At 36.9% G+C, this 27,823-nt stretch overlaps 1 protein-coding gene across 3 annotated transcripts in view; it reads left to right on the forward strand.

The window, feature by feature from the left end:
* The window catches only part of SNTG1 (syntrophin gamma 1), a 160,313-nt gene that overhangs the window by 81,998 nt on the left and 50,492 nt on the right, over nt 1-27,823 (forward strand). For all 3 annotated transcript variants that reach the window (XM_069854082.1, XM_069854083.1, XM_069854084.1), the window contains one exon: nt 1,316-1,354. In XM_069854082.1, the coding sequence (XP_069710183.1) occupies nt 1,316-1,354 (39 nt within the window). The remainder of the gene's footprint in view (nt 1-1,315; nt 1,355-27,823) is intronic.

Genomic DNA, 27,823 nt, shown 5'->3' on the forward strand with positions numbered 1-27,823 from the left:
AAGTGAAAATCTTTTTCTGAGACTTTTGATTCAGGATACATTTGAAAACAACTGAGTTGCTTGCTAGTGTATTCTTAGCAGTGATAGCAAAACTGTGGGATGTCATTGACAGACTTATAAGTTTGCTCAGTATTTGCATGAAGAATACAGAGGGTACTACTGAAATAAACAGTCTGTTTTTAAAGTTTGTGAAATACAGTGCCACTCTACATATAGTTGTTTACAGATGATATTGTAAATACTAGAGGAAATTCAATAGTGATTCTTGTTTTCTTCTAAAAAGACGACATGCCTTTGGTTGAAGCAATGTAAATTCTACACTGTGGTTTCAGGGCTTGGTTGGTTATGCAATTGATTCATAGTTGGCAACTCCTTTAATTTGAATAGGTAGAAAATAGTTACAAAAACCAAAATAGGTACAAAAACAATTGTGAAAAGTTAATTTAAGAGAGGAAGAAATGAATTCTAGTTATTAAGTATCTATCATGAATGCATATGGTAGATTTACTAGGTTTGCTCTAAAGCTTTCAGGGCTTGCACTTAACATTAAAAAAAATATTTTCTTCTATTAATGACTGGAATGGGCATGTTGCATGCTTAATTCTTCTTGTATTAGATACTTCTGACGAAGCTACCAGTGTTTATCTAGACAGAGACAATGGTCTACAGGGCTAAATACAAACTCTTTATGAACCAGAGGTCTCATACTGGTTTTCTCTTTACTTTTTACCTAGAGATATTGTTGAATGATTAAAAAATATACTTTAACAATTAGCAATAGCTGATTGCACACTTGATTTTGCACCTAGGATACAAGGGTAGAGTAAGGGCTATTTTGGAGGCTATTGCAGCCCAATTTTCCATCATTGTCTCAGGAAAAGAATTTTCTTAGAGCTTCATTACTTCGGTGAAAATATTTTGCGTGTATTCTTCTTTCATAGAGTCATAGAATCATGGTTTGGGTTGGAAGGGATCTTGAAGATAATCTAGTTCCAATTCCCTTGGCATGGGCAGGGACACCTCCCACTAGACCAGGGTGCTCAAGGCCTCGTCCAGCCTGGCCTTGAACACTTCCAGGAAGAGAATTCCTGTATTCTGAACAGCAAAATAAAACACATTATGTCCATGGAAATGTCTCATTATTCATGTGAGTTTGTCAAAGATTTCACTTATTCTACTGCAGGAGAGGGCTTTTTTTTACACACATAATTTAAGAGGGAGGTCTGATATACGCCTCTAAAACCTAATGTTTGTTGTTGGGTTTTTTTTCTTCTAGTGACTGATCACTAATCTATTTCTTTATTCATTTTTATAGATTAAAAAAATCAACAGGAATTTTCCCGTAAACCAGCAGGTAAGAAAAGGAAACATCAGGGTTGTTTCATTTATAATATTCATTTCAACTGTATTTAATTGTGTGGTAAATCTGCATTATTCTAGCTCCAGAATTCTTAGCAGATTTTCTTTGACAAAGTACCTTGTTTTTCTACAGGAAACTGGAATTTTTGGTCATAGTATGATAATGCCTAATAATTGTAAATTAACCCATTTGATGCATGTATAAATACACACACACACACACACGTATGTATGAAAGTTTTCTTCAGATTGCATCTTATTCATTTTGTTATAAAAGGAGGAACAGGATAGTTACGCCTTACAGAATTAGTAAGTACCCAACAATGTTCTTCTAAATTTCTAAAAATATACCAATTCTATTGTCCAAATGAAAGCACAAAATATTAATACTTGCCCATGCTTATGGAGAAGAGGAGCAGCAGAATTTGGAACAAACTGAATCATATGACTGTCTTCAAGTTCATCCATTACCAGTCTTGTATTTCAGGAAAGCATTACAATGCCTTAAAAAAGAGGAGTAAGATTTCTTAAGTAGTGGTGGTTTCTTGCAAAATACATCACAAGCACAATTGCTGCTCCTCTCTACATCTGTGTATCAGGTGGTTGGATCCATGGGTCACAGCAATAGAGCTCTGTGTCTTGAGAAGTCTGTTCTTTCTACTTCTGTTTCTTGTTGCTTACAAAGAAGCAAACGTCCAGACTGCTTGAAGTTAAAGACTAAAAGTCTGACATTCTATTTGCTAGAGACCTTAGTAAAAATGGGCACGGCCACATCTCCTCAGAAGGATCAGCATGTATTTTAGAAAACTGTAAATATAAATACATCATGAATAAAAATATTCAGGATAAAGCACAGTACACTGCAAAGACTTATTTGCAAAATAGTCTTGTTCCCATCATACAGTAATGCCATTAATTATTCTGTGATATCACAGAATCACAGAATCACTAGGTTGGAAAAAACCTCCAGGATCATCGAGTCCAACCATTCCTGTCAACCACTAAACCATGTCCCTGAGCTACCATCTACGCATCTTTTAAATACCTCCAGGGGTGGTGAATCTACCGCCTCCCTGGGCAGCCTGTTCCAGTGCCTAATGACCCTTTTGGTGATTTTTTTTTTTTCTAATGTCCAGCCTGAATTTCCTCTGGTGGAGCTTGAGGCCATTCATAGAATCATAGAATCATAGAATAACCAGGTTGGAAGAGGCCCACCGGCTCATCAAGTCCAACCATTCCTATCAAACACTAAACCATGCCCCTTAGCACCTCGTCCACCCATGCCTTAAACACCTCCAGGGAAGGTGAATCAACCACCTCCCTGGGCAGCCTATTCCAGTGCCCAATGACCCTTTCTGTGAAAAATTTTTTCCTAATGTTCAGCCTAAATCTCCCCTGGCGGAGCTTGAGGCCATTCCCTCTTGTCCTGTCCCCTGTCACTTGGGAGAAGAGGCCAGCACCCTCCTCTCTACAACGTCCTTTCAGGTAGTTGTAGAGAGCAATGAGGTCTCCCCTCAGCCTCCTCCAGGCTAAACAACCCCAGCTCTCTCAGCTGCTCCTCATAAGGCCTGTTCTCCAGCCCCTTCACCAGCTTTGTTGCCCTTCTCTGGACTCGCTCCAGAGCCTCAACATCCTTCTTGTGGTGAGGGGCCCAGAACTGAACACAGGATTCGCGGAGCGGTCTCACCAGTGCTGTGTACAGAGGGAGAACAACCACCCTGGACCTGCTGGTCAGACCGTTTCTGATACAAGCCAAGATGCCATTGGCCTTCTTGGCCACCTGGGCACACTGCTGGCTCATGTTCAGTCGGCTGTCAACCAACACCCCCAGGTCCCTCTCCTCCAGGCAGCTTTCTAGCCAGACTTCTCCTAGTCTGTAGCACTGCACAGGGTTGTTGTGCCCCAAGTGCAGGACCCGGCATTTGGCCTTGTTAAACCTCATGCCATTGGACTCTGCCCAGCGGTCCAGCCTGTTCAGATCCCTTTGCAGAGCCTCCCAACCCTCCAGTAGATCAACACTTCCACCCAGCTTAGTGTCGTCTGCAAACTTGCTAAGGGTGCACTCAATGCCTTCATCCAGGTCATTGATAAAGACATTGAACAGGGCTGGACCCAGCACTGAGCCCTGGGGAACCCCACTTGTCACTGGCCTCCAGCTGGATTTCACACCATTTCCCACCACTCTCTGGGCCCGGCCATCCAACCAGTTTTCCACCCAGGAGAGTGTGCGCCTGTCCAGGCCAGAGGCTGACAGTTTCTCAAGCAGAATGCTGTGAGAAACTGTGTCAAAGGCTTTACTGAAGTCCAGGAAGATACATCCACAGCCTTTCCCTCATCCAGCATGCGAGTTACTTTGTCATAGAAGGTGATCAGGTTAGTTTGGGAAGACCTGCTTTTTGTGAATCTGTGGTAACTGGGCCTGATCACCTGGTTCTCTTGCATGTGCTTCATGATCGCACTCAAGATCACCTGTTCCATGACTTTCCCTGGCACTGAGGTCAGACTGACAGGCCTGTAGTTTTCTGGGTCCTCCTTGTCCTCTGCCCTGTTACGTGGAAGAAGAGGCCAGCTCCCTCCTCTCTACAACCTCCTTTCAGGTAGTTGGAGAGAGCAATAAGTTCTCCCCTCAGCTTCCTCTAGGCTAAAATATAGCACAACAATTGAAAAAGTCACCATTTTGTGACAGTCTACTTGTCACAGAGTACGTGTATAGTAAATTAAAACAAGTAATTAAAGTATGCATGCATTGTATGTCATAAGTATTACATAATAGGGATTTCTTTTAAAAAAAATTCTAATAAGGGGAAACAGAGAAAGCTGATTCATCAGGAGGAACAAATTATTTCCTTGTAGAACAAAAGAAATATGTTTTGACTGCGTGGTAAACATGTCTTGAAGAGGACAGATTTGAAGAAGAAAAGTACTCTCATCTCCCTTACACCATATTTTCAGCCGGTTCAACAGTTCCCTGTCTCTGATCCAACTTTATTAATATATAATTATATTATATGTTGTATACACATACGTAATATGTGTAACTCACAAGGGAGGGGGTATTATTTTGTTTGCTACTTTCTTCATGAAATGGTCCACAAGTCATAATAAATGAATGACAATAATAATAAAAAATAGTAACTATATGAGTGTGTATAAACATAGTTGGAATAAATAGAACATAATAAACAATTAGGTACATTCTTATTTGGTCTTTATTCTCAATTCTTTGTCTGCATTACAATTAGCGCAGATTTTTAGATATTTTTCTCTCTTGCCAACTCAAGTAGCAGAAAGAAAGTGGTTTCTCACATTCAGCAATTTAACATAAAAGTTGCATTTGGGAATTTTCAGAATAGTTTCTATAACATCAGTTGCTGGCAGTGGCAAAGAAATGCTACTATCTCAAAAGGATAGGAAGAACAAAAAGCCCCATAAACAAAAATTATTTAACTAGCTTCATTCTAACTGTTATGATTTACTCTGAACTTCTCTCTTTGCTCTTGTTACTGTAAAAAACCCCAACAAAATACATATAGAGAGTTATAATGTCCCACCACGCTAACACATCAATTCAGTGATCTTTACTGTTGTGGAACTTTTGGCGTGTGTGGCCAAATAGGCATTCTTCTCTTCATTAGAATTCCAATGGAAACCAAAAATAACTTGCTTGGCTTGAATACCTTGTTGACATGTTATCTGTTAGAGCAGCCTGCAATTAATACATTCTTGACTCATCAGCATCAATTGCTGTATTCTGAAGGAATTACCATGGACCATTTCAAGAAAGTCAGACAAAAGGTCAAATTGAAAAAAAAGAGGCGAATTTGATGGGCAGCAAGGCAGTTAAGGTCTCACTGCCCAACAGATACTGGTAAAGAAAAAGATGTATTGATCTGTGGATAACTTGAATTTTAGGGAACATTAATTTACAAAATAGACTCCTTTTCAGCTTTACCTTATGTAAAGAGAGTTGCATTTTTTTATTTTAATTGGATCTAGGAAATTTAACCTAATTTAAGTTAAATGTGGTATTTCTGGGAAGAGTCAGAAAAGACTATACAGATCTAAGGTTGATTTTTGTCATCTGGTATGCAACAGACATTAACATGATATACAGTGAAGAAACAGGCCTTTTTGCTTGTTACAGTAACACATCATTATTTAGCTGAATATTAAATTATCATCTTGACTGCCTTTGCAGTCTTGACATTTTTGTCTAAGAGGCTAAATAGTTTCAACTTGTTTCTGCAAGCACATCATGAACTTGAACTATGAAACTGATCTGATTGGAATTTTACTTCTGGACTTTTTCTTACAACGAGATTAATTGGAACTACAGGTCTATTTAGGATGGAAATGCCTGTTTTTAACCATGTGCCATTTGTTCAAAAAAAAAAAAAAAAAATCTGACTGTTTCTAAGCACCAATAATGAAACATTTTTAAACATTTATTGAAAAACATCTGTTGATGAATAGTTTTTAGTGGGCTATCTTCAATCAATACCAATAGAAAAGATTTGTATGATCATGTGGCTTTTCAATTCTACCTTGCTGATAAAATTTCTACAGTATATTTTACTTTTTATTTCCATATGCTTGAACTATTCATGATAAACAGCAACAAATTGCAGTCTTCATCCTTTTCCTTAAATATCCTTCTTTTGCTAAATATCGAGTTACTAAGGGGCTTAATACCTTTCCCACACTTAGATATTACTTAGACATTACTAGTATCTAATATGCATTTGAAGGTTTTGATTTTTACACCTTTGTCTATCTAGGAAATATTTCCATAGAATTTTCCATCAACAGTGGCAACATTGCACGTTAATCTTTTGACTGCTGTCTTCATCTTGTCATGCTTAAAAAGCACCCAAAATCATACTTAATTTCACTTAACAAATGTCCATGTTTTTTTTTATGAACAACAGCAGAGTAGTTGAAGGTTACTTTCACTTAGAATTTATATATATGTATATATGTGCATATACATCTACATATTAAAATAAAATTAATATGCGTATATGTATCTGTATATGTGTATATGGATTTAAATTAGTTTTTAAAGGTAAGAGGAGGAAGGCAGCTGTGAAACTAATGTTAAGGAACCAATCCAGTTATAATTCCTTTATGAATATATTATTGATTTAGAGAAGAACACATCAGCACAGGAAGATCCATTAGCATCACAGTTTTGAAATGAATCTACATATGTGTGAAAGCTATGTAATGCTGACAGTGCTATACAAATGCCTATCTGCAACAAAGTTAAAAAGATAAGAAAAGAAGAGATTAGAAAAGAATTGGTGATTGCACATAGTGTAAAACCTTTCCTTTAAGGCAATAGTTTTAGAAATGTAGTACCATCTAAGAAAAAATAGGTGAATACTTGAGAAAAAAAAAAAGGAGATAACCTGGTTCTTGAAACATAGTACGCAATTTAAATATGCACTAAAAATAATACTATATCATGGACAAAATGATAAAGGCCTCACAGCAAAGAAGCACAAATAGAATATAGAATATTTAAAGGTTTCAGGCAGAGGCCTCTCTTTGATCAGCCAAGATAGGAGTGAAAACACAGACACGTTTCCTTTTATTGGAGCTCATCACTGTGGTTCAGCTGTTACCCTGAGTGCAGCAAATATCAGGTCTTCTGAGAGTAATCATTAGGCAGGTGTCTTCTGAAAGGTGGCATTGACTTCCCTGCTAACCCTTTCCAAAGGGTAGGAAAACACACCTTATCTTTGTGAAGTGTGATGATGTATTGTGGACAAGCATTGCTCATTCCTTTTAAATTCCCAGTCTTTACATTAGCCACAGTGAGTTTGCAAATGTGCTGATCTCAGCTGAAAGTCGACTTGATAGAATCTAGGGAAATCAGCATTAGACAGTCTTTCTTAGAAAATCTTCTGATCTTTCTCAGAGTGGGAATCCAAATGTATTGCCTCCAGCTACTGGAGATTTTAGTGCATGTTATAACCCTCATTTGCTGTTTGCGTTTGTTTGGGATTTGGCATTTAATGATTAACATGCCAGGAAGATAAGCTGGTTACATCTAGTTTAGGCGTGCAAAGGAATTAAATGTTTAGATCTAAATCTTAGTTTGGCCTTCAGTTATATACAATTTTTATAAACTGCAGCTGAGAAAATTGTAACTTTCTGATAGCAATTATTTTACTCAGAAGATAGTAGTACAATGCAGATTCAGTGCCTGGCAAACCTGGGAAGCTGATTTTCCATTTTATTGGATTATGGTTGTGTTCACATACATGTTCAAAAATGCAATAGATATCTTCTTGCTTTTCTACTACATATACAAAAGTCATGTCTCAGGGTTTCAAATGAAATGGAGATTAGAATATCTTGCAAACAGTGTATTAAAACTGTCTTTTCCCATGCTCTATGTCTCATCTCTATTAAGATTAATTTAAAAGCTGTAACCTGCTGCCTTTCATCACTAGTGAATTCACCAAAAAAAAAAAAAAAAGGATAATGGGGAAGAATGCTTAAGTCCTTTAAGTTGGGCACTATTGCTCTATTATCCACAGGCAGCATGAGCATTTTTTAAGGATTGTATTATCACTACAGAAGATAAGATATTCTCATTAAATAATGCTAATTTTCAGTTTTAGAAAGAACCTTTCCCTCTATAATTTTCCTGCATTTATGGGAAAAGTATTGGTAGCTGTCCTGTTCAAAGTTAACAATTTATAATGAGAATTACATGATAATGAGACAGCATTTCTATCTTCACAACTGTGTTTAGCTCATTTTTAGAATATCAGGGCAAATTAAACTGATGCCACGCTAAGCAACCAACTGGGGTATAATTGTGCATGTCAGATTCCACAGCACTCAGTTGTCACAGATCCCAGCACTTTGCAGGCACATTTATGTTTTTTATGGTCTTCACAAATGTATATGGATATGCCCATTTTCTTGTGCTTTCGATATAATTCAAGAAAAACAAACTACATGTAGCTGTACCAGATAAGCTATGTAATATTACCTTATATTCTGGCTTAACAGGCTGCTGATCAGCTTCATTAAAGTTACATAATGAGAACAATCTCATTTAAAATCACTTCTAAAAATTCAGCTTAGTGATTTTACTTTGATAAAACCTAACTTAAAAACACTGTGTAGGGGTGAATAAATGCAGATGCCACAGTGACTTGCCTGTCACTCAAGCCAGTGTCCTTTGCTGCAGATGTCTCATCTGTATTAGGTTTAAAAAGGTGAATTGTGTTGCTCAGGTGAACTGATAGGGCAACATCTGCTCTACATAGAAACATCTGTATGAAACACAACACACTTCATTTTTTTTTAAATTGCAGAATAATGATCTCCAAGATAATATTGCTGTTGTATTATTTTTAAAGTGGAATGATAAAACAGTATACAACTGAATGGTGACATGTCCTCAAAGAAAATCAAGTCATTACTCTAGAAGTATATTGACAGCTGTTTTGTTCCTTCTCCAATTTTTTTATTAATTTTGTCTTCATTATTTTGCATAACTGTTGAATTAATTATTTTTCAATATGCCATTACTGTAGTTCCTCAGAGTATCCATTCTGCAGCTCTTGACTGACAATTATTGAACTTTCAGGTCCTATGGTACATCTGCTCTATCGCCATCTGTTGTCACAGTAAGGGTTTGATCAGAATTATTTTGAAGGAAAATCTCTGAAATGAAGCTTCTATTGTTAAATGTTTATAGAAACACAGAGGGGGAGCTGAGTTCTTGCTGTTAAATTAAGCAGAAGTGCACAGTAGGGTGTAAATTATGCTGTGCTAATTCCCCACATTATATTGTCAGCCATCTATGGCACTCAGCATGGGTTATTGCTCCATAACATAAACCTTTGAAAGACTTATATTGCTTCTTAACACTTTACTTAGCTTTCTGTAAAATAAAATTACAATCTATTATCTATCTATCTATCTATCTATCTATCTATCTATCTATCTATCTATCTATCTATCTATCTATCTCAATATATGTTTGGTTGATCTGAAACACTTTTCACTGAGCGGTTTCCTTAATTGTTTTAGATGCTTCTGAAGTGCTCCACATTAAAAAAAAAAAATGCTTTCTCTGGCAAATAAAAGAGTTTTCTTCCCTTTGCAACACCATAGTCCTGAGTGCCTTTTGAACTTCAGGACATAAAAAAAGTTTTGAAGGGCAAGATGTGTCATAGATTGTTAGAGGTTTGGGGCTGAGGAAACCATGTTGAATTTTGAGACAAAGGTTAGAATGCTTCCTGAATATACCAGAGTACCTGATGATGTAAATAACAGTCATGTTGTTAGTCACACGATGCAGTTATTGGATAGCAATGCTTATATCCTAAGGCTACATACAGTGTAGCTCATAAGAGGTTGGAAATAGTTTTGGCACCCACTGGAAATTTAGATGATAGAAAAGAGTGATTACATCAAGTTCTTATTTAAATCTCAAACTATAAGTCTCATGCTGTGTATCAAATCATTTCTGCATGTCCAGCAAATTCAGTTTTGCCTCAGGTGTAGATTTTACCATCATTTACATATTTTTCTCATTTATCTTCTCGTATTTTTCCTAGTGCTAACTTCTTAGTATAGCAAGTATTAGTTAATTTTTTTTTTACCTGCAATATTAATGTCACTCTGAAAATTGCTTTCAGGGAGGGTAAGTTTTTCCTTATCAAATTTAGTGACCACATCCATGTTAGATCTGTGTTTAGATTTTAGTCGATACAGGGATGAATATACTGTAACCTCCACTGAAGACTTAAATAGGGCAGATGAATGAATGGAGTCTAAATTCCTTGCTTTATTGTGGACATTTAAAACTGAGTGAAATAAATAGACATGTCCCTCAACTAAATGTTATTAAGTAAAATCCTACATTGATGTATGAATAAGTAAATGTTACTTATTTTCTGGTTCTGGAAGAAGAGTTACTAGACATTATCTGTATTGTAGTGACATTTCAATGGTAGATGACAGAGAGGACTTGGGAATCTGTGGGGAAGTGTTGTGATGCATAGCTTTTACCCATTTTGTACCTGAAGAATGGTGAACTGTCAGGACTATGCCTAAAGCAACCAGGATGTAGCACAACCTTGTGCAGTTCACAGAGGTGAATCTGATAGCCCTTTTTGACTTAGGGGTGTTTGTCAAAGCGTTGATTCTTTTAAAGTTCAAAGCTCTGAACACATCCACAAAGACTCTTTCTAAGAAATCAGTGGAAGTTCCTGCTTAATAAATAATAGATAGATAAATAGATAAAGAAATAAACATATAGGTATTACAAAAGAGTATGTCTATTTTGGGGTGACAGTCATAGCTTAAAAAGTATTCAACTGGTAAGCAGACAGCTCGATTTACTGCTCTCCAGATTAAGGTTTTCTTACCAGATCTTTAATCTTAGTGTCACTCCCCTCAGATGTGAAATCAGGCTCTTTTTATCCCACAGGTCCGGGCTGTCTTTCTGCATAGTGTCATAGCTTCAACAGGAGCTATATACCTCAGCTTTGATGGTTAGGTTAGAAGATGAAAGATACTGGTTTGACACACTGACATTGCAAGTGCTGTAATTACTAGGTTGTTGTAATAAAGATTTTCCCCTCAGCTGTTACTTCGTGCTTCAATATGATCTTAACATTTTTTAGTATACTTGATGCTGTCTGTGTGCATCCAGGGTTCTTCCTAATCAGACTTCCCCCAGCAGATTTAGGCATAGGAATCACTGCTTCTTGACGTTTCATAAAGCTTTAACATGGACAAATACTTGCAGTTCTTCCCAGAAGCATAATTCTGTATCTATGGTGAGGTCAGATGGTGAGAAGCCACTGAATTTAAGTAGCAGTTGAAGGGATTTCTTTCATTGCATCATTTTATCTTGTGTTCTGTTTATATGCATGACATAAGTAAGTCCTCCTTCAAGTCTCTAAACATACTTGAATCTGATATTTTGCCACTTACCCAAGAAATGGGATGTGTGGCATAAAAAGATCAGTGAAGGGGATGCCTGCGAATTAAAAGACAGATTTTTTTTTTTGAGGGAGTTGAATATTTATGATGTCTGAGACTGGAAGATAAGTAGCCAATGCTAAACCAAGAAAGGGCCACTTTTTATTCTAATAGAATAAATGTTTGCATCTTTTTTTGTGCATTTTATTGTTGGGCAGGAGTTTTAGCAGCTACCCAAACAGGCAAACAAAGCAGGAGGACAGGAAGCAATTTTCAGCATCAAGTAGATTCCTCTCTGCTCTCTGACAGATTTCTGAAAAATGGTAGAAAAGAGAAGTAAGAAAAGGAGAAATATTGAGTAGACATACATGCAAAAGATACAGGTCATCTATTTTTACAGTTATACTTAGAAAGATTAAGTATGGGGATTTTTTTTTTCTGTTGCCTCACATTAAATCAGGAATTGATAATATGCATAGATTACCAGAAATAAATTTGTTCTGCCTGGCCTTTTTAGAGTTTTCACTGGAGTTTGAGGCTAGAAATAAATAATATCACAATGCTTTATTGTAATCTCTCTTTTATTGCATGAAGTGAGTGTAAAAGGTCCCAAGAATAACACTCATTTTAGTAGATTAGAGTGAAGGTGTTCAGTAAGCCTACACACATATTATTCATTGGGGAATTGTATCATCTAAATAAATTATTTTGAATCAATGGAGCTTATACTTCAGCTGTAGATCTATTGAAAGAGTACCTGGAACTCAAAAGGCTTAAAGACAGTATTTTCAATTACAATTTCCCACAAGAGGAGAGGTTAGTAAGCATCTCATTCTTTCTCATTCTACATCTATGCAGATAATTTTTGCTTCATATCATACCCTGTGAAAGGAAAAATACTTAGTCTCTTTCACTTCTAAGAACAGTGTCTAATCAGAATTCTGTGGACCATAGATGGTCATTGATCTTTTCCCTTTCATCACATTAATAGTCCATGATACTGGTGATACAATTACTACCTGAATTTCAGAAAACAGTTGATGTATAAAATAATACAGGCAATTGAGAATTTATGGGTTACCTACAAATGAAGAAGGATAAAAAGCCCCGGGAAATGTTAATCACTGAAAATGTCTGAAGGGAAACTGAAAACAGAGTTGATGGAAAATGTTAAAAAAATGTAGTTAGTATAATAATATACTATGAGGACAATCTTTTAAAATAATTGTATTTCATGGTAAAGAGACAATATTTAGTAAGCAATATCTGTTGTATGTTTAGCACATTAAAGAATTTTTGCTTTCATTCTTCCTCTTGTGGGAAACAAAGCAATTGTTAAGTCTATCCTGTTTTTTGACACTGCAAACAGAAATTTAACAGTGGTGAATAGATAAAGTATTCTCAAGAGCTAACAACTGAAGTTTTTATTTATGTATGTATTTATTTAATAATAAAGATTTTCATCATTGGAATTTCTCTCAGTGATGCTGGATTTAGAACCATAAAAAGTCTGCCTTTACTTATGGAGAATTATTCTGGAAAATAGTGCAGGTCTAGAGAGGTGAAAGGGCCTGGAGCTGGAGACAGACAGTGCTCACGCCAGGAACTTATAAGCAAGGTCTAGGCAGACATCTGACTTCTTTCTCTAAAACAAATCTCTTAACCTGATGTCTTCGGTGATGTGTAAATGCTGAGTGTCCAGAGTCACTTGATCCAACTGGCATGCTCAGAGTATCTCCAAAGTCCAGCAGGATCTAGGTACAACAACATGCGGTTTCTAGCTGCTTGCTTTAAATATACAGCCAGAAGTTATGCTGCTTCCTATTATTTGTTCATCAGCCTACAGTTTATAATACTTACTGAGTAGAAGCAATAGCATCCATCAGTTGTTTAATGAAGTTCTTATAAATCACTGTCCACTCTTCACAAGGCCTTGAGCTATTCCATCAGGATCTCTTCTTCAGTGACACAGGTGGCACCCACGATTGAATTTGTATGTGTTCCCTGTGGGTGAATGAGCCTGTCTGTCCCTCTGCAGAGCTCTCTATGGATACAGAGCCTCAGCGTCTAATGGTGAAGTTAGGTCTTCATCTAGGGCTTGTCCAAATGAGGACAAGACACTGAAGTTGATTGAATTCCCCTGGTTAGAGATACTGTGAAAGGGCACTGAACATCTGTAAACACAAACCAATTTATTGTTGATACATGTCTATGATATCCAATCATATAGGCAGAGAGATATGTATATATATGGCTTAAAGTTAAACTACAGTAATAGGATACATATATATATGTATGCAGCTTTCAATTAAACTACAGTGATAGGCCATGAAAGAGAGAGAGATATTGAGATAGAGAGATCACCAGTCCTGGTTCCAGTGCGCATTCAGCCAATGGGGATCTCGGTTCCTCAGAGCACTGCAGCTGAGGTTTCCTCTGTTGCCTCTTGTCCTCCTCCTTTTATAGCTCAGAGGAATTTCATTTCAGGGATTTTCCACTCAGCAGTGTTTGAGACAGATAAGGCCAAAAGAGCCTCCACCCTCTTGTCCCAATGTTGTAGTCCCTTCGGGAGCATCTCATCCCTTCCAACAAATGATTCTTTGTTTCAAGGGATTATAGACAAACAAGGGCACCAGGGTCCTTGTTTGGGGCATTGGTCTCCCATGGTGCAAATACTCCAAGGTCTTCAACTGTCGTGACTTGTATGTAGCAGACAGAAGAAAGGGACGATAGAAGGCAAGAAATCATACACTTTACTACTACAGGGTCTTTCATTAGAAACAAAAATCCAAAGAACTGTTCCAACAGTTGCGTATCTTTCCTACATTGAGAATTCCAGAACTGAGCACAATACTCTATACTTCTTTTTGTGCATCCCAGGATACGGTTGGCCTTCTGGGCTGCAAGTACCCATTGCCGGCTCATGTGGAGCTTCTCATCAACCAGCACCCTGAAGTCCTCCACAGGGATGCTCTCAATAACATCTTCCCCCATCCTGTATTGAAAACGCGGGCTGCCCTGACCCAGGTGTAGGACCTTCCACTTGGACTTGTTGAACCTCATGAGGTTCTCACAGGCCCACTTCTCCAGCCTGTCTAGGTCCCTCTGGATGACATCCCATCCTTCCACACTCAGCTTGGTGTCATCTGCAAACTTGCTCAGGGTGCATTTAATCTTACTGTCAATATCAGTGATGAAGATACTAAACAGCACTGGTCCCAGTACAGACCCCTGTGGGAGAACAGCTTGTCACAGATCTCCATCTTGACGTTGAGCCATTGACCACTACTCTCTGAATAAAACTGTCCAATCAATTTCTTACCCACTGAAAAGCCCACCCATCAAATCCATATCTCACCAATTTAGAGAGAAGGCTGCTGTGAGGGACTGTGTCAAAGTTTTTACAGAAGTCCAGATAGATCACTTCCCGTGTCCACTGCTGTGGTTACATAATTCTATGATTCTATGATTCTACCCCATCACAGAAAGCCACTAGGTTGGTCATACAGGTCTTGCCCCTGGTGAAGTCGTGCTGGCTGCCATTGATCACTTCCCTGTCCTCCATGTGCTTTAGTCTAGCTTCTGGGAAGATCGGATTCATAATCTTCCCAGGCACTGAGGCGAGGCTGACAGGTCAGTAGTTCTCAGGGTTATCTTTTCTACCCTTTTTAAAAACGAGGACAGTGTTACCCTTCTTCCAGTCGTCTTTTATTTCTCAATATTTGCTTATGAGCAACACAAGGGTCCTACTGTCTCCACTGTCAGGAGTGCCTTACCTGCCAGCAGTTTGTACCAAAAATCCCTATCCAGAATGTATTTTAAAGATGACAGTATGTAGGAGCCTGTAGATATGAAATGAGTGAGTTTAGAAAATCCTGGACAGCTACAAATGGAGTATGAATTTTGAACTACTACATTTGGTATGTACTACTGTGAGCACCACTGAATAATAATGTGGCACTTCAATAAAAACAGGCTGATTTGCTATGAATAGTAAGTCAGGACTATTTTCATACAGATTTCAAGACAGTTATGGCAGTTTTGAGGTCAAAGACTCACAGAATCACAGAATTATTTAGATTTAATGAGTTGTTATAGGTCGTCTGGTTAAAACACTCCTCAGAGAATGGCCAACAAAATCAAGTTGCTCAGAACTTGTCCCAGTGAAGTTCTATCTTTAAGAATGGAGATATAGCATCTTTCACCAGGAGAAATAATTCAGAATATTTTAAGTACTAGAAGTCATCAAAGGTGCTTTGATACATTATTTCTTCACCATAATCCCAGGAACATAGTAAATCAATCTGATTCTGCAGACCTAGCAAAGCACATATGCAGGCTTTCAATTGCAGAATATTTATATGTTTTTATAAAAATAGATAGTTTGTTTTTTGGACTATTGTGAGTGAAAGTTCAAACTCTGAAGGCAGGTGAAAAAAGAAAAGAAATGACCCATAAAGTTACCTCGATTTAGCTATAATGGAAGATGAATACTCTTTGGCACCAATTTTTGAAATGCTGCAATTTTATCTATTCAACTGTAATTTCTTCAAAAGTGGTCTTCATGAGCCGTTCAAAATCCACTGAAAATCCTTTTAAAAGGAAAAGAAATGAAAAATGTATCACTTTCAGAATATTCTGATGAATGATATGTGCTTAAGAAGTATGAAATAAGTGTAAATACATGCTTGATTTCCTAATGGCATTCAGCTTATTAAATTGACATGCAGAATGATCTGAAACAAAAGGAAACTTTAAGCTAAATGCTTTGGTACCAAATATGTTTCTGATGACATTTCAGAGACATTTTTTAAACTTTTTTTTCAGTTTGTGATTTTTTTAGTATATGATAAATCTGATGATTGTCTAGAATTTTTACTTTGAATCAGTTTTATAGTATCAAAATAATAGTGTTGTTTTTCAGATTTTATTCAATATAATGATTAACCAAAAAAAAACAGAAAAGAAATTAAATTATTCCTCTTAATATTGTGGAGTTAGTAATACTAAGTGACCAATATGATTGTGAAAATGCCTTACTTTCATAACTGTGATCTGTTCCTCCTACTTGTGATCATTTTATTATATATATCTGATATTCACTTTGATATAAAGGAAAATTAAAGCATAAGTATTTTCTGTTGCTTCAGAAAAGGAAGGAATCATAATGTTATCCATATATGTCAAAGTTATGGCTTAGCTTACTGTTTCTTGCTCCATGATATGAATTGAAAAGTTTTACTGCATTGCACATTTTTTATAGATCAAGAAGAATATTTGTCATGTTCTATTTAGAAATTAAGCTTAATTAGTTAAACCTGTTCCTTAATGATCTCAAAAACTGGGAATTCATTACACAAAAGATTATTTGGTATAGCTAATGAATGAATAAATACTTTATGAAGTAGTCTTTATTGACTTGAGCATTAATTTTTTGTACTGTGTTTTGTTTTCTTTCCCTGTTATTAACTGGCATCTATAATGTTGGATTGTCAAAGACACTGTGCAAATGCATCAAATACTTCTAATTTTTAGATTTTCATGTTTGTAGAAGAGCTGTACCAGTAGATAAGGTTTCTTCATTATTTCCCATCTCTTAGTGAACTTTGGTGCTATGTGCTGATTGAGAGTTGCTGGAGATACTCATGTCTGGAAAGTTTAATAAGAAAATTCAGTAGCTAACTTTCCTTATAAGAGACATCTTTCCTCATTGATAGTTATAAAGAAATGCTGAATCCACCATACCCACTACTGTCGTGTATCACTTTCCATCATGTTTCTGACTAAAGTAGTCATTGACGTTTGAAAGGTTATATTTATATATCATTATATCATCCTTCTCTCTAAATTGGAGGGATATGGAATTGATGGGTGGACTGTTCGGTGGATAAGAAACTGGTTGGATGGTCATATTCAAAGAGTAGTGGTCAATGGCTCAAAGTCCAGATGGAGACCTGTGACAAGTGGTTTCCCTCAGGGATCTGTACTGGTACCAGTGCTGTTTAGTATCTTCATCAATTATATTGATAGTGAGATCGAGTGCACCCTGAGCAAGACTGCAGATGACACCAAGCTGAGTGGTGCAGTTGCCACACTGGAAGGATGGGATGTCATCCAGAGGGACCTGGACAGGCTGGAGAAGTGGGCCTGTGAGAACCTCATGAGGTTCAACAAAGCCACGTGGAAGGTCCTACACCTGGGTTGGGGCAATCTCCTGCACTTGGGGCACAACAACCCTATGCAGTGCTACAGACTAGGAGAAGTCTGGCTAGAAAGCTGCCTGGAGGAGAGGGACCTGGGGGTGTTGGTTGACAACCGACTGAACATGAGCCAGCAGTGTGCCCAGGTGGCCAAGAAGGCCAATGGCATCTTGGCTTGTATCAGAAACGGCGTGACCAGCAGGTCCAGGGAGGTTATTCTCCCTCTGTACTCGGCACTGGTGAGACTGCTTCTCGAATCCTGTGTTCAGTTCTGGGCCCCTCACCACAAGAAGGATGTTGAGGCTCTGGAGCGAGTCCAGAGAAGAGCAACAAAGCTGGTGAGGGGACTGGAGAACAGGCCTTATGAGGGGCGGCTGAGAGAGCTGGGGTTGTTTAGCCTGGAGAAGAGGAGGCTGAGGGGAGACCTCATTGCTTTCTATAACTACCTGAAAGGAGGTTGTAGAGAGGAGGGTGCTGGCCTCTTCTCCCAAGTGACGGGGGACAGGACAAGAGGGAATGGCCTCAAGGTCCGCCAGGGGAAGTTTAGGCTGGACATTAGGAAAAAATTCTTCACAGAAAGGTTCATTGGGCACTGGAATAGGCTGCCCAGGAAGGTGGTTGATTCACCTTCCCTGGAGGTGTTTAAGGCACAGGTGGACAAGGTGCTAAGGGGCATGGTTTAGTGTTTGATAGGAATGGTTGGACTCGATGATCCGGTGGGTCTCTTCCAACCTGATGATTCTATGATGCTATGATTCTATGATTCTAATTTCAGCATACAATGGGGGATAATGTGATAGAGAGATACCCTGGAGAGAAGGACTTGAAGGGGCTGGTCAATGAGAAGTTTTACATGAGCTGGCAATGTGCGCTTGAAGCCCAGAAGGCCAACTGTATCCTGGGCTGCATCAAAAGAAGCGTGGCCAGCAGGTTGAGGGAGGTGATTCTGCCCTTCTGTTCTTCTGAGAGCTCATCTGGAATACTGTGCCCAGTTCTGGAATCCTCAACATAAGAAGGATATGGAGCTGTTAGAACAGGTCCAGAGGAAAGCTACAAAGATGATCAGAGTGCTGGAGAACTTCCCATATGAGGATAGGCTGAGAAAATTGGGCTTGTTCAACCTGGAGAAGAGAAGGCTCCGAGGAGATCTTACAGCAACCTTCCAGTACCTAAAACGGGCCTACAGGAAATCTGGAGAAGGATTATTCATAAAGGCTTGTGGTAACAGGATGAGGGGGAATGGGTCTAAACTAGGAAGGGTCAGATATAGACTAGACATAAGGAAGAATTTCTTCACCATGAGTGTGGTGAGACACTGGAACAGGTTGCCCAGGGAAGTTGTGGGTGCCCCATCCCTGGAGGTGTTCAAGGCCAGGTTGCATGTGGCCTTGGGCAGCCTGATCTAGTTGGATGTCCCTGCCCATGGCATGGGATTTGGAACTAGATGATCTTTAAGGTCCCTTCCAACCATAACAATTCTGTGATTCCAATTGATTATGCTTGAATTGGCTCCAATAGTTGTTTTATCGTATGCATTTCTGTGAATGTGAAACTTGGTTTCAAATGGTGGTTTAGCTTGTTGTAATAGTACAATCCTCCCCTTGATGCTCTGAGTTCTTAGAAATATGCAGCTTTCCTTGAATCTTTATTATTTTTTTCTTAATAGAAAATAGTAACCTAATCACTATGTGACCTTTCCTAGACCTAGTTCCAAAATCATGGTGCTCATAAGGAAGGAGAAAAAAAACAAACATTTCATGTCATTACTCTCCTTCTTCAGTCACAGTCTCGTCATTCAAAACAATTCATTAAGTGAACATGAGTTATGAAATCTGAAAACCAACAGATTGCACCTTTGAAAATAAAGTTTCACCGCTTGGTTTTTTTCTTCCTTCAGTTACATGCGTTGACTTGAAAAATTAATGCGTTGCTAAAAGTCAATGTAATTCTAGTATAAATTCACTCAAATATTTTATGAGATTTTATTTATATTTGGTATTCTAGGGGTATATAAGTACTAACTGGGTTCTCTGACAGCCCTGAGAAAACCTCAAGTACACTTAAAGCTTTCACAACTCTTTTGATAATCACAAAGGACAGAAAATAATTGTTTCTCAGTATAAATAACAAGACAGGTTTTCATACATTAAATACAAATGTATAAAAATATTTTTAAGTCAGACCTTGTGAAGTTACTGTTACCAAAAAAGGAATTTCTGTCAGATATATTTATTTTGCTTTGCAATCCACAATGCTGAAGACTTAAAAGTACAAATATAAAAAATGAGAATACACAGAGTATTTGCATTATTCTTCTGGCTTTGTGAGCACATTGAAGTGTAAACTTTTCATCCTATAGAAATGTAATTTTGATGTCATGCAAACTCAAATTTTATATAGAATCACAGAATGTTTTGAGTTGGAGAGGACCTTAAAGATCATCTAGTTCCAAAGGCCCTGACATGGGCAGGAACACCTCTCACTGGATCAGGGTGCCCAAGGCCTCATCCAGCCTGGCCTTGAACACCTCTAGAGATAAGGCATCCAGAAGTTCAGCAGGCAACCTGTTCCAGTGCCTCACCACTCTCATCATGAAGAAATTCCTCCTTATATAAATCTGCCCCTCTCCAATTTATAGCCATTCCCCCTAGTCCTATCACCACAAGCCTTTGTGAACAGTCCCTCCCCAGCTTTCCCGTATCCCCTTCAGGTACTGGAAGGGCACTATAACATCTGCTTGGAGACTTCTCTTCTCCAGGCTGAGCAAGTCCAATTCTCTCAGCGTGTCCTTGTATGGGAAGTGCTCCAGCCCTCTGATCATCTTTGTAGCCCTCCTCTGGACCCGTTCCAACATATTGTTCTTATGTTTAGGTTTCCAGAACTGAACACAGTACTCCAGATGAGGTCTCACAAGAGAGGAATAGAGGGGCAGAATCCCCTCTCTCTCGACCTGCTGGCCACGCTTCTTTTGATACATCCCAGGATATGGTTGGCCTTCTGGGCTATGAGTGCACATTACCAGCTCATATCAAGCTTCTCATTTGCTAAAATTAGTTTCAAACAAGTTTCGTCTATTACTCATCATCTGTATTTTCTATATACTCAGACATTTGGGTTTCTACCATTTTTTATGGCGATCTCTCCCTTTGGATGGAGCTCAGTAAGCATAAATTTAACAGGGTTTCAGGATGTCAGGAAAGCAGTTGCATGAGTAGTATGATCTCTCAGAGACAGGTTGGTAGCCTAAATCACACTAGTCCTGTCCAACTTCGGTTTACCAGCCCTTTTCAGAGAACAGAAAATGGAAATAAAAACAATATGTAGAACAAGTCATTGAAATGTGGTAGAAAACTACTCCTGCAGCAAGTTAGGTATAATAATAAATTATTTCATAAGTGATTCAATCTCATTGTTATCTGAGAAAGATGAATATGTCAGTTGTTTGCTCAGTTGCACCATTGAAAGTCTGAAAGACACTGCCTAGTGACTTGTAATATTCTGATCTTTTTCTTCATTCAGCATGTTTCAGTAGTCTAACCTGAGGTGTCAAAGATGAATGTGGCACATTGTTCATCAGAAAGGAGAGGCCATACCCTCCAGCTCGATTATCTGAAATACTTTTTTCTTTGACTCATTTATGTGTTAGGGCCTCAAAAATGTGTCACATTTATACTATGAACGTCTAGAAGAGGGAAAAAAAGAAACATTAATCAAAAGGTAAGTCCTAAACACAGTCAAGGTACTAGGCTTTAGAAAAGATGTTTACTTTCTTGTCACCTGAGTGTTGAGCTTTATATATTGCACTGTTATCTGCTTAAACCCTAAAAACCTAGAAATTTTATCCTGAATTAAAATTTATAGCCCTTCTTGTGCCTGCTTGTAAATTCAGTAGGTGAAAAATGGACAGGCAGGAATTCAGATATGAATTCAAATATGACTGTGTCAATGATGTTTTTCCCAGTAAAAAACCCAATAGAATTCTACTGGTCGCTATACACAACAGCGAAAAGAGGGGAAATTATGACAGTGTGATACATAGTAATTTTTTTAGTCAAGACATTTGTGACACCTGCTTATTATCAAAGAGTTTACTCAGAGCTGCTTTGTTGAGAGCATCAGAAGAGGTCTGAGTTTCTCAGGTCAGCTGTAAAACACCTCAAATGGCAACGGGACCGAGTCTTGTCAGTAATAAAACTGGCAGCTAGATGAACCTGCTCAGGGATGCGCTAAATTGCTCTGAAGATGAGTTATGTGGCAGGTAAAAAAGAGAAGTCTGTACAAGAAGGAAGGAGGCTCATTCAAGTGAGTAAGGCAGATTGCTCCATATAACACAAGATATATTTTTTCATCATCTAGCTACCATACCTATTACCTAGGAAAATGCTTAACTCAATCCTGTGTTAAATTCATGTATCCCTTCTGCAGTTCAGGGAGTTTACCATGTACTGGCTTGATATTCTAGTTGTTTTTTGGTTTTTTTATCCAGTCAATATCCTGCAAGCCAGGAGTAGCATGAGCTATTTTTATACTGGTTCTTTCTAGTAATTTCACACACACACACACCAAATTAATATATATTGGTGCCTAATACTGTAGTTTGCATTCAAATCTGTCTGCAAAAACAGCTGCATAAGGTCTTTCTTGGAAAAAGTCTTAACACAGGAATGCTGTACTTTCTAAATGCTAATCACTTCTATTAAAATGAACAAATTCAAACTGTAATGAATTTTAAATGCATGTAATTGTTCATTGTCTTGAATAATTTAATGGAGACAAAAATACCCAGCTTTTAATGTTGACATTTTGACAAAGGCACACAGTTGCCCAATTAATGTTTAAATTGATTTTGTCTGTAGCAGAATTTATTTCCATGAGCAGATACTTAGAAGTTTTAAATAAGTAAAATGAGTCCTTTGAAATAAACTGTAGCTATTAACATGTAACCTTGGATGTAAAATTGAATGAATGAGACAAAATGTTGCTCTGGAATAGCAGATTATATCAAGATGATTGTGAGAAATCTAGTAAAGCAACGTACAGAACTTTACATATTCAGAAAGCTATCTTGTATCCACTACTTCTCAAATCTGTGAAGGTAATGAAGGCATGAAGTGGTCAATATAGTCCTGAATTCTAGCACGATATGGAAGGTCTCATTAGGCAGGTGCTAAAATTTCTCGTGGGATAATGTGGATGTAATGTAAACTGTAATGCAGGCTTTTCAAACAATGCTATTAATATTCAGCAGATGTTTGCAAAGGTCCAGGCAAGTTTGATTACCCTGAAGAAATGTCTTCAGTCTGATTATAACATAGTATGCTAAGAGAGCAAATATGCTCTGTTTTCAGTCTTTGATTTTAGCTTTCAGTTACCTAGAGTGTAAAGGAAAAAATCATCTACCATAACTAAGAAGGATTTTCTGCTTTCCCTGGTGCTGTTTGCTTCAAGCCTGTTAAATATTTCCTTAATTTTTGTGTGAAACGAGACAAAACCAAATGGAAAATGTATACTCAGCCTTGGTCTGGTAACAAGATGACAACATGAATTCTAACTCAGAAGGAAATTATTGTATATGAGGTGCAATAAATGTGTAATCTTATAATTTCCCATAATAATCTTAGAATCTCCAATAATAAATGAACTGGTTAGAGACTGAATTATCTGTTAGTAGGTAGATGGTTCAAAGATAGGAGGGTGGACTTCATCAGGGAGAGCTCTAAAGCACATAGGATAAAAAGGAGGAGATAGAGGAACACCGAAGGAGTCAACTATTTTGCAGGCAATTATTTTCTGGTTTTATATATTCATAACTTTTCTTATTTCACTGAATCTCAGAATGGTTGAAAAACCTCTGGAAGTAGACCTGCCCCACATCTCTGTTCAAGGAAGATCACCCAGAGCAGATTCTCTGGGACCACAGTTGAAACCAAAAATGCTTCATTTATAACTTTTGAAGTTCAGGAGTAAAATCAAAGTGGATATTTGCCACAGCTGTTCATAATTTCATAGCATGATTTTCTAGAAAATACTGACAGTTATTGAAGTTTATTTGTCAAAAAACATATTGAAAAAAATAAGACTAAATTCTTTTAAATCTAATCTGAAAGATATGTAAAATAACCTTTCATTGCCACTTGTCTTCTGTTTCTTTGAGATTATTTTTCACTTCAGACTGCCTTGTTCTAGTGGACTTTCTTTGTGTAGAAGATAGAAAATAATTAGGAGGAACTCTAAAAAAAACTAATTGTGGAAAGATTGCCAAGCATTTCACAAACTAGAAAAATAGTAGGAGACATTTTGATTGTATTTACAGTAGAACAGAATTTGTATAGCATTCATTCAAAAATGTATATAATTAGTTCTTCTGTTGGCTGAAAAAATCTTACTCAGCTCAAAACTCTTAAGCTTTTTAAGTCCAAGATTGATTTTGCCAATGATTTTATTATAATCACATTTTTTGTTCCATTTTAATGGGATTTATTGTTTTTTTCCTGATAACAAATAACTATAATGAATTTTGAGACTATCACACTGAGACAAGGATATTAAAACCAGGGTAGAGAGCACTATCTGAGTTCTTCATCTCTCATCATTTTCTCCTGTATTGCCTGGCGTATTAATTTTCTTCTGAGTCTGTGTTTATCCTGCTGCCCTACAGCAGTGTTTCACGTAATATGGGTGTGAATATGAGACTTCCAAGATAAAAACCTATCAGTGCATCTGTTTTGATCTTTGAATCACCTCACTTATTTAATGTCATGTATCTTCTGCATTTCATTTTGGGGACATTTTCTTGTATTTTATCTTACTGTTCTTCCTAAAATATAAGAAAATATGTGTTAAACTCTGGAGAATTCTCTTTGAAAGTTAAAACTGTATAAGACATTGGAGCAATATGTTGGACTGGTATGAAATATGGCAATTTATCTTGCTTGATTAGGATGCCTGTGTGATGTAAGTACATACTAAATTAGGACATTATGGATTTTTGACTGAAGAAAGTGTTATGTGTCATTTATCATTTAGATGTAGTTTTTTTAAAACTGCATATGATTTAACCCATAAACTGCAATGTTATTCAGGCTAAAACTAGAACTGCAAAAATTATCTTTTAAGTGGAATGTTATAAATAGAATCTGTTTTCCCTACTACCATTATCTTTGTGAATAATGTTCAGCAGTTTATAGGGACTTAAAAGAGCTTTTCTAAAATTAAAAAACTACCCTCTTTTCTAAAATTTTTAAGGGACATGCTATGCACTGTCTATTTGTGGTTCAAATTTATTTCCATTCATCATCTGTCTGTGGTTGTAAACATTTATTTTCAGACAGAATTTAATGAAATTCCATATTTTGGGCCAAGGCTACCTGTGTAGCATTGAAATGTTGTATGTTCCAAAACTCAGATTTCATATTCATTCACTATTTCAAAACATATGTACATATGAACTATTAATTTGGAAAGTTAAGAACCTATCTGAAATAGTTTTCTTTAAGTTTAAGCTTTTCTAGATGTCAAAATGTTTATCAGTAATGTGTCTCAAGTATGTATCCTCTAATTCTTAACGTAAGTGAAAAAATTTCAACAGTTTCTCAGCTTCAAATTCGCAGTATTTTACCTAATGTCACACTTTCTGTTTAGGAAAACCGAGACCACTTTAGGAATACATAAGTAAACTAGTTATTAAGTATTTGTTCAATTTTGCACTTTTTCCACAATCTAGCCTGTGCTTTTTTAATCCACACATGTAATTAAGCAAATGCACTAATACAACTTTATAGATATCCCTAATGATAATCATACAACCTTTTCATAGTAGTTCTTTTGCTTGCTTAAAACAAGGTATTTAGTCTTAAGGAGAAATGTCTTTTTATTAATAAAACTTAGTATGAAAAAATTGTCTTAAAAAGCAATCTAATTTCTCCTCATGATCTACAGAGGCAAGGGAGAAATATCTGAAGGAACAATTGTCTTAAATTTCATTGCTGCTTTAGTATTACTTCAATCAAATGTGAAATATCAGTATGTCTGCACAGCATGAGCAACTGTATTCTGTTATTCTGATGAATAGCAGAAGCACAAATGAGGAATGTGAGAAAGAAAAACCCTAACTGAAAACTGATTACTTACAGTGCTACAGTGACATTAAATATAATCAGACAAGAAGATATCTTTCTGTGTGTCCAGTTTTAATGGAACAAATAAAAGATGGAACCAAATCAATCCGGTTTAATTAATTTAAAATAATAGATATCTCAATTCCTAGAAATTAGTCCTCATTCATTCTCATTCTGTTAGAAACAAAAATGTGCCAATCTTCTGTGCATAGTAACATAGGCTTTTTAATATTAATTTTACTTTTCTCTGTAGCCCCTCTCAGTCACTGAGCTCTACAGATCCTACCAGCTCAGAGGGATGAAGATCCATGCTTATCCCACACTGGATAATGTATGAAATAGCAGAACTAGAGGAATCTGAATAAACATTGAATCACAATAATTTGAAAATTCTGTCACTGTACCTGGCAGGTTTGGGGGGACATTGTTTTGGGGTCTTTTTCTGACTATTTCTTCATTCAGGAATGAATGAGCTTTCAGAGAAAGTGGCATTTTCTTTGTTGCATTACAGTGTAGTGTTCAAAACTCTCCTTGTGTTCATGAGTATAGTGGTACAGCTTAGTCTTCTTTTTGGGTTTTATGAACTCGTTTAATCACCAAACTAGCGGATATTTAAAATCCTGTTATTGATTGGACTCAAGACTGTATTACACTATTAGTGTTTGTATTTGGCAAAAGAATTATATGTTGAGGTTTCACTGTGTTAAGGGAATAGACTTTCTCCCTGTCTTTGTTTAGAGACCATTAAATATCTAATAAGCTGGGATGGAGATCAGTAGTGCGGATTTCATAGATGGGAATTTGAAAAGAAGCCATTAATTTTCAGTGTGTTATGAGAAAATACAATGGAAAATAAGAAAGAAAGAAGGAAAGTAGGAAAGAAGGAGAAAGAAAGAAATTCCCCTCCATTTATTTTAGTGTATTTTCTGTTTAGAACTGTTAGTAAAAATCTTCTTCACAATAGTAATATAAGAAACTTCTGTTGATCCATTTTTTTAAGAGTATGTGACATACAAAATCTCAAAGGATAAAACATGCAGTATAAACCTTCTTTTGAGGTACTTTTATACTGTTGGCAAACTTACTAACTGATTGACTATTCATATGAGTGTAAGATTTTTTTCCTGAGCTGTTTTACTTGCACGTCAATTACTGACATGTAAGACAGAGACTGTCCCATGCCTAATTATTTTAGAAATCAGTTTCACAAAGAAATTTCAAAATAGATCTCTTCTATTAGCAGCACTGTATGAAATATGATTTGGTCTGTTTTCCATAGCAGTCGTGTACCAGTGCATACTGGAAATTGCATTTTATTACTAATAGCATGTTTATAAATCAAAAATTGCATGATGTCTCTACTCTCCATTTAGACATTCTCCAGAAGTAGGCATAGTGGTGACTCATCTCTGTTACTCTTTAAGGATTTGATATGAAATTACTTGAACTTAATCGTATGGAATTAGATCCTAAAATGGGTTTGAATAAGTTCTGGTTCATGCATCTATGTAAGAAGATCTGCAAGTAGTGGTAAAAAGTCAAGAGCATTCTGGTTACTTCTTAGCTGTAGATGAAGTCTGCTAAAAATAGTGCCTTAAACCTGTTTGTTCATTTGCCATTCCTAAGCACAGAGGTTCAAAAATCCTAAATGGGGGGGGGGGGAGGGGGAGGGCAGGCGGGGAGAGAGGAAAATAGCCTGTCATTATTTGGAAATAAAACTTGTAAGATCATATCTTTTAGTGTATAATTCTGTATTTGTATGTGGAGACTGTATCAGTGTTGCAGTGTAAAAATTACTAAAAACTTACTTTGTTTTGTATTCCTGCCTAGTTATTACACTTTACTTGCATTAGATTCCTCTGCTGTGATCTGTCAGCAAATATATAGAATTACTTCAGGGGGATTTTAATGAGATAATAGACCTTTAACATCCACTAAGTATGTGGTTTGGCTTTTTTGTTGTTACCAGTACAATAAATATATGTTCTGATGTTTTTAGATTGTCATAACAGGCACTTTTTATGCAAATATGTGATTGTAAGTGAACTGCCAATGTACCATATTGTTTCAGTGGTTCAAGTTTTGTAGCAGTGTAAAATTTGACAGATATTAGTTTACTTGCATGAAATATTTGCAATTCATTTCAAGAAAGTGTCTCAGGAATTTGTCAACACTATTGATTTTTCT

The sequence above is a fragment of the Phaenicophaeus curvirostris genome, chromosome 3 (assembly GCF_032191515.1).
Source record: "Phaenicophaeus curvirostris isolate KB17595 chromosome 3, BPBGC_Pcur_1.0, whole genome shotgun sequence".
In the NCBI taxonomy this organism is placed as follows: Eukaryota; Metazoa; Chordata; class Aves; order Cuculiformes; family Cuculidae; genus Phaenicophaeus; species Phaenicophaeus curvirostris.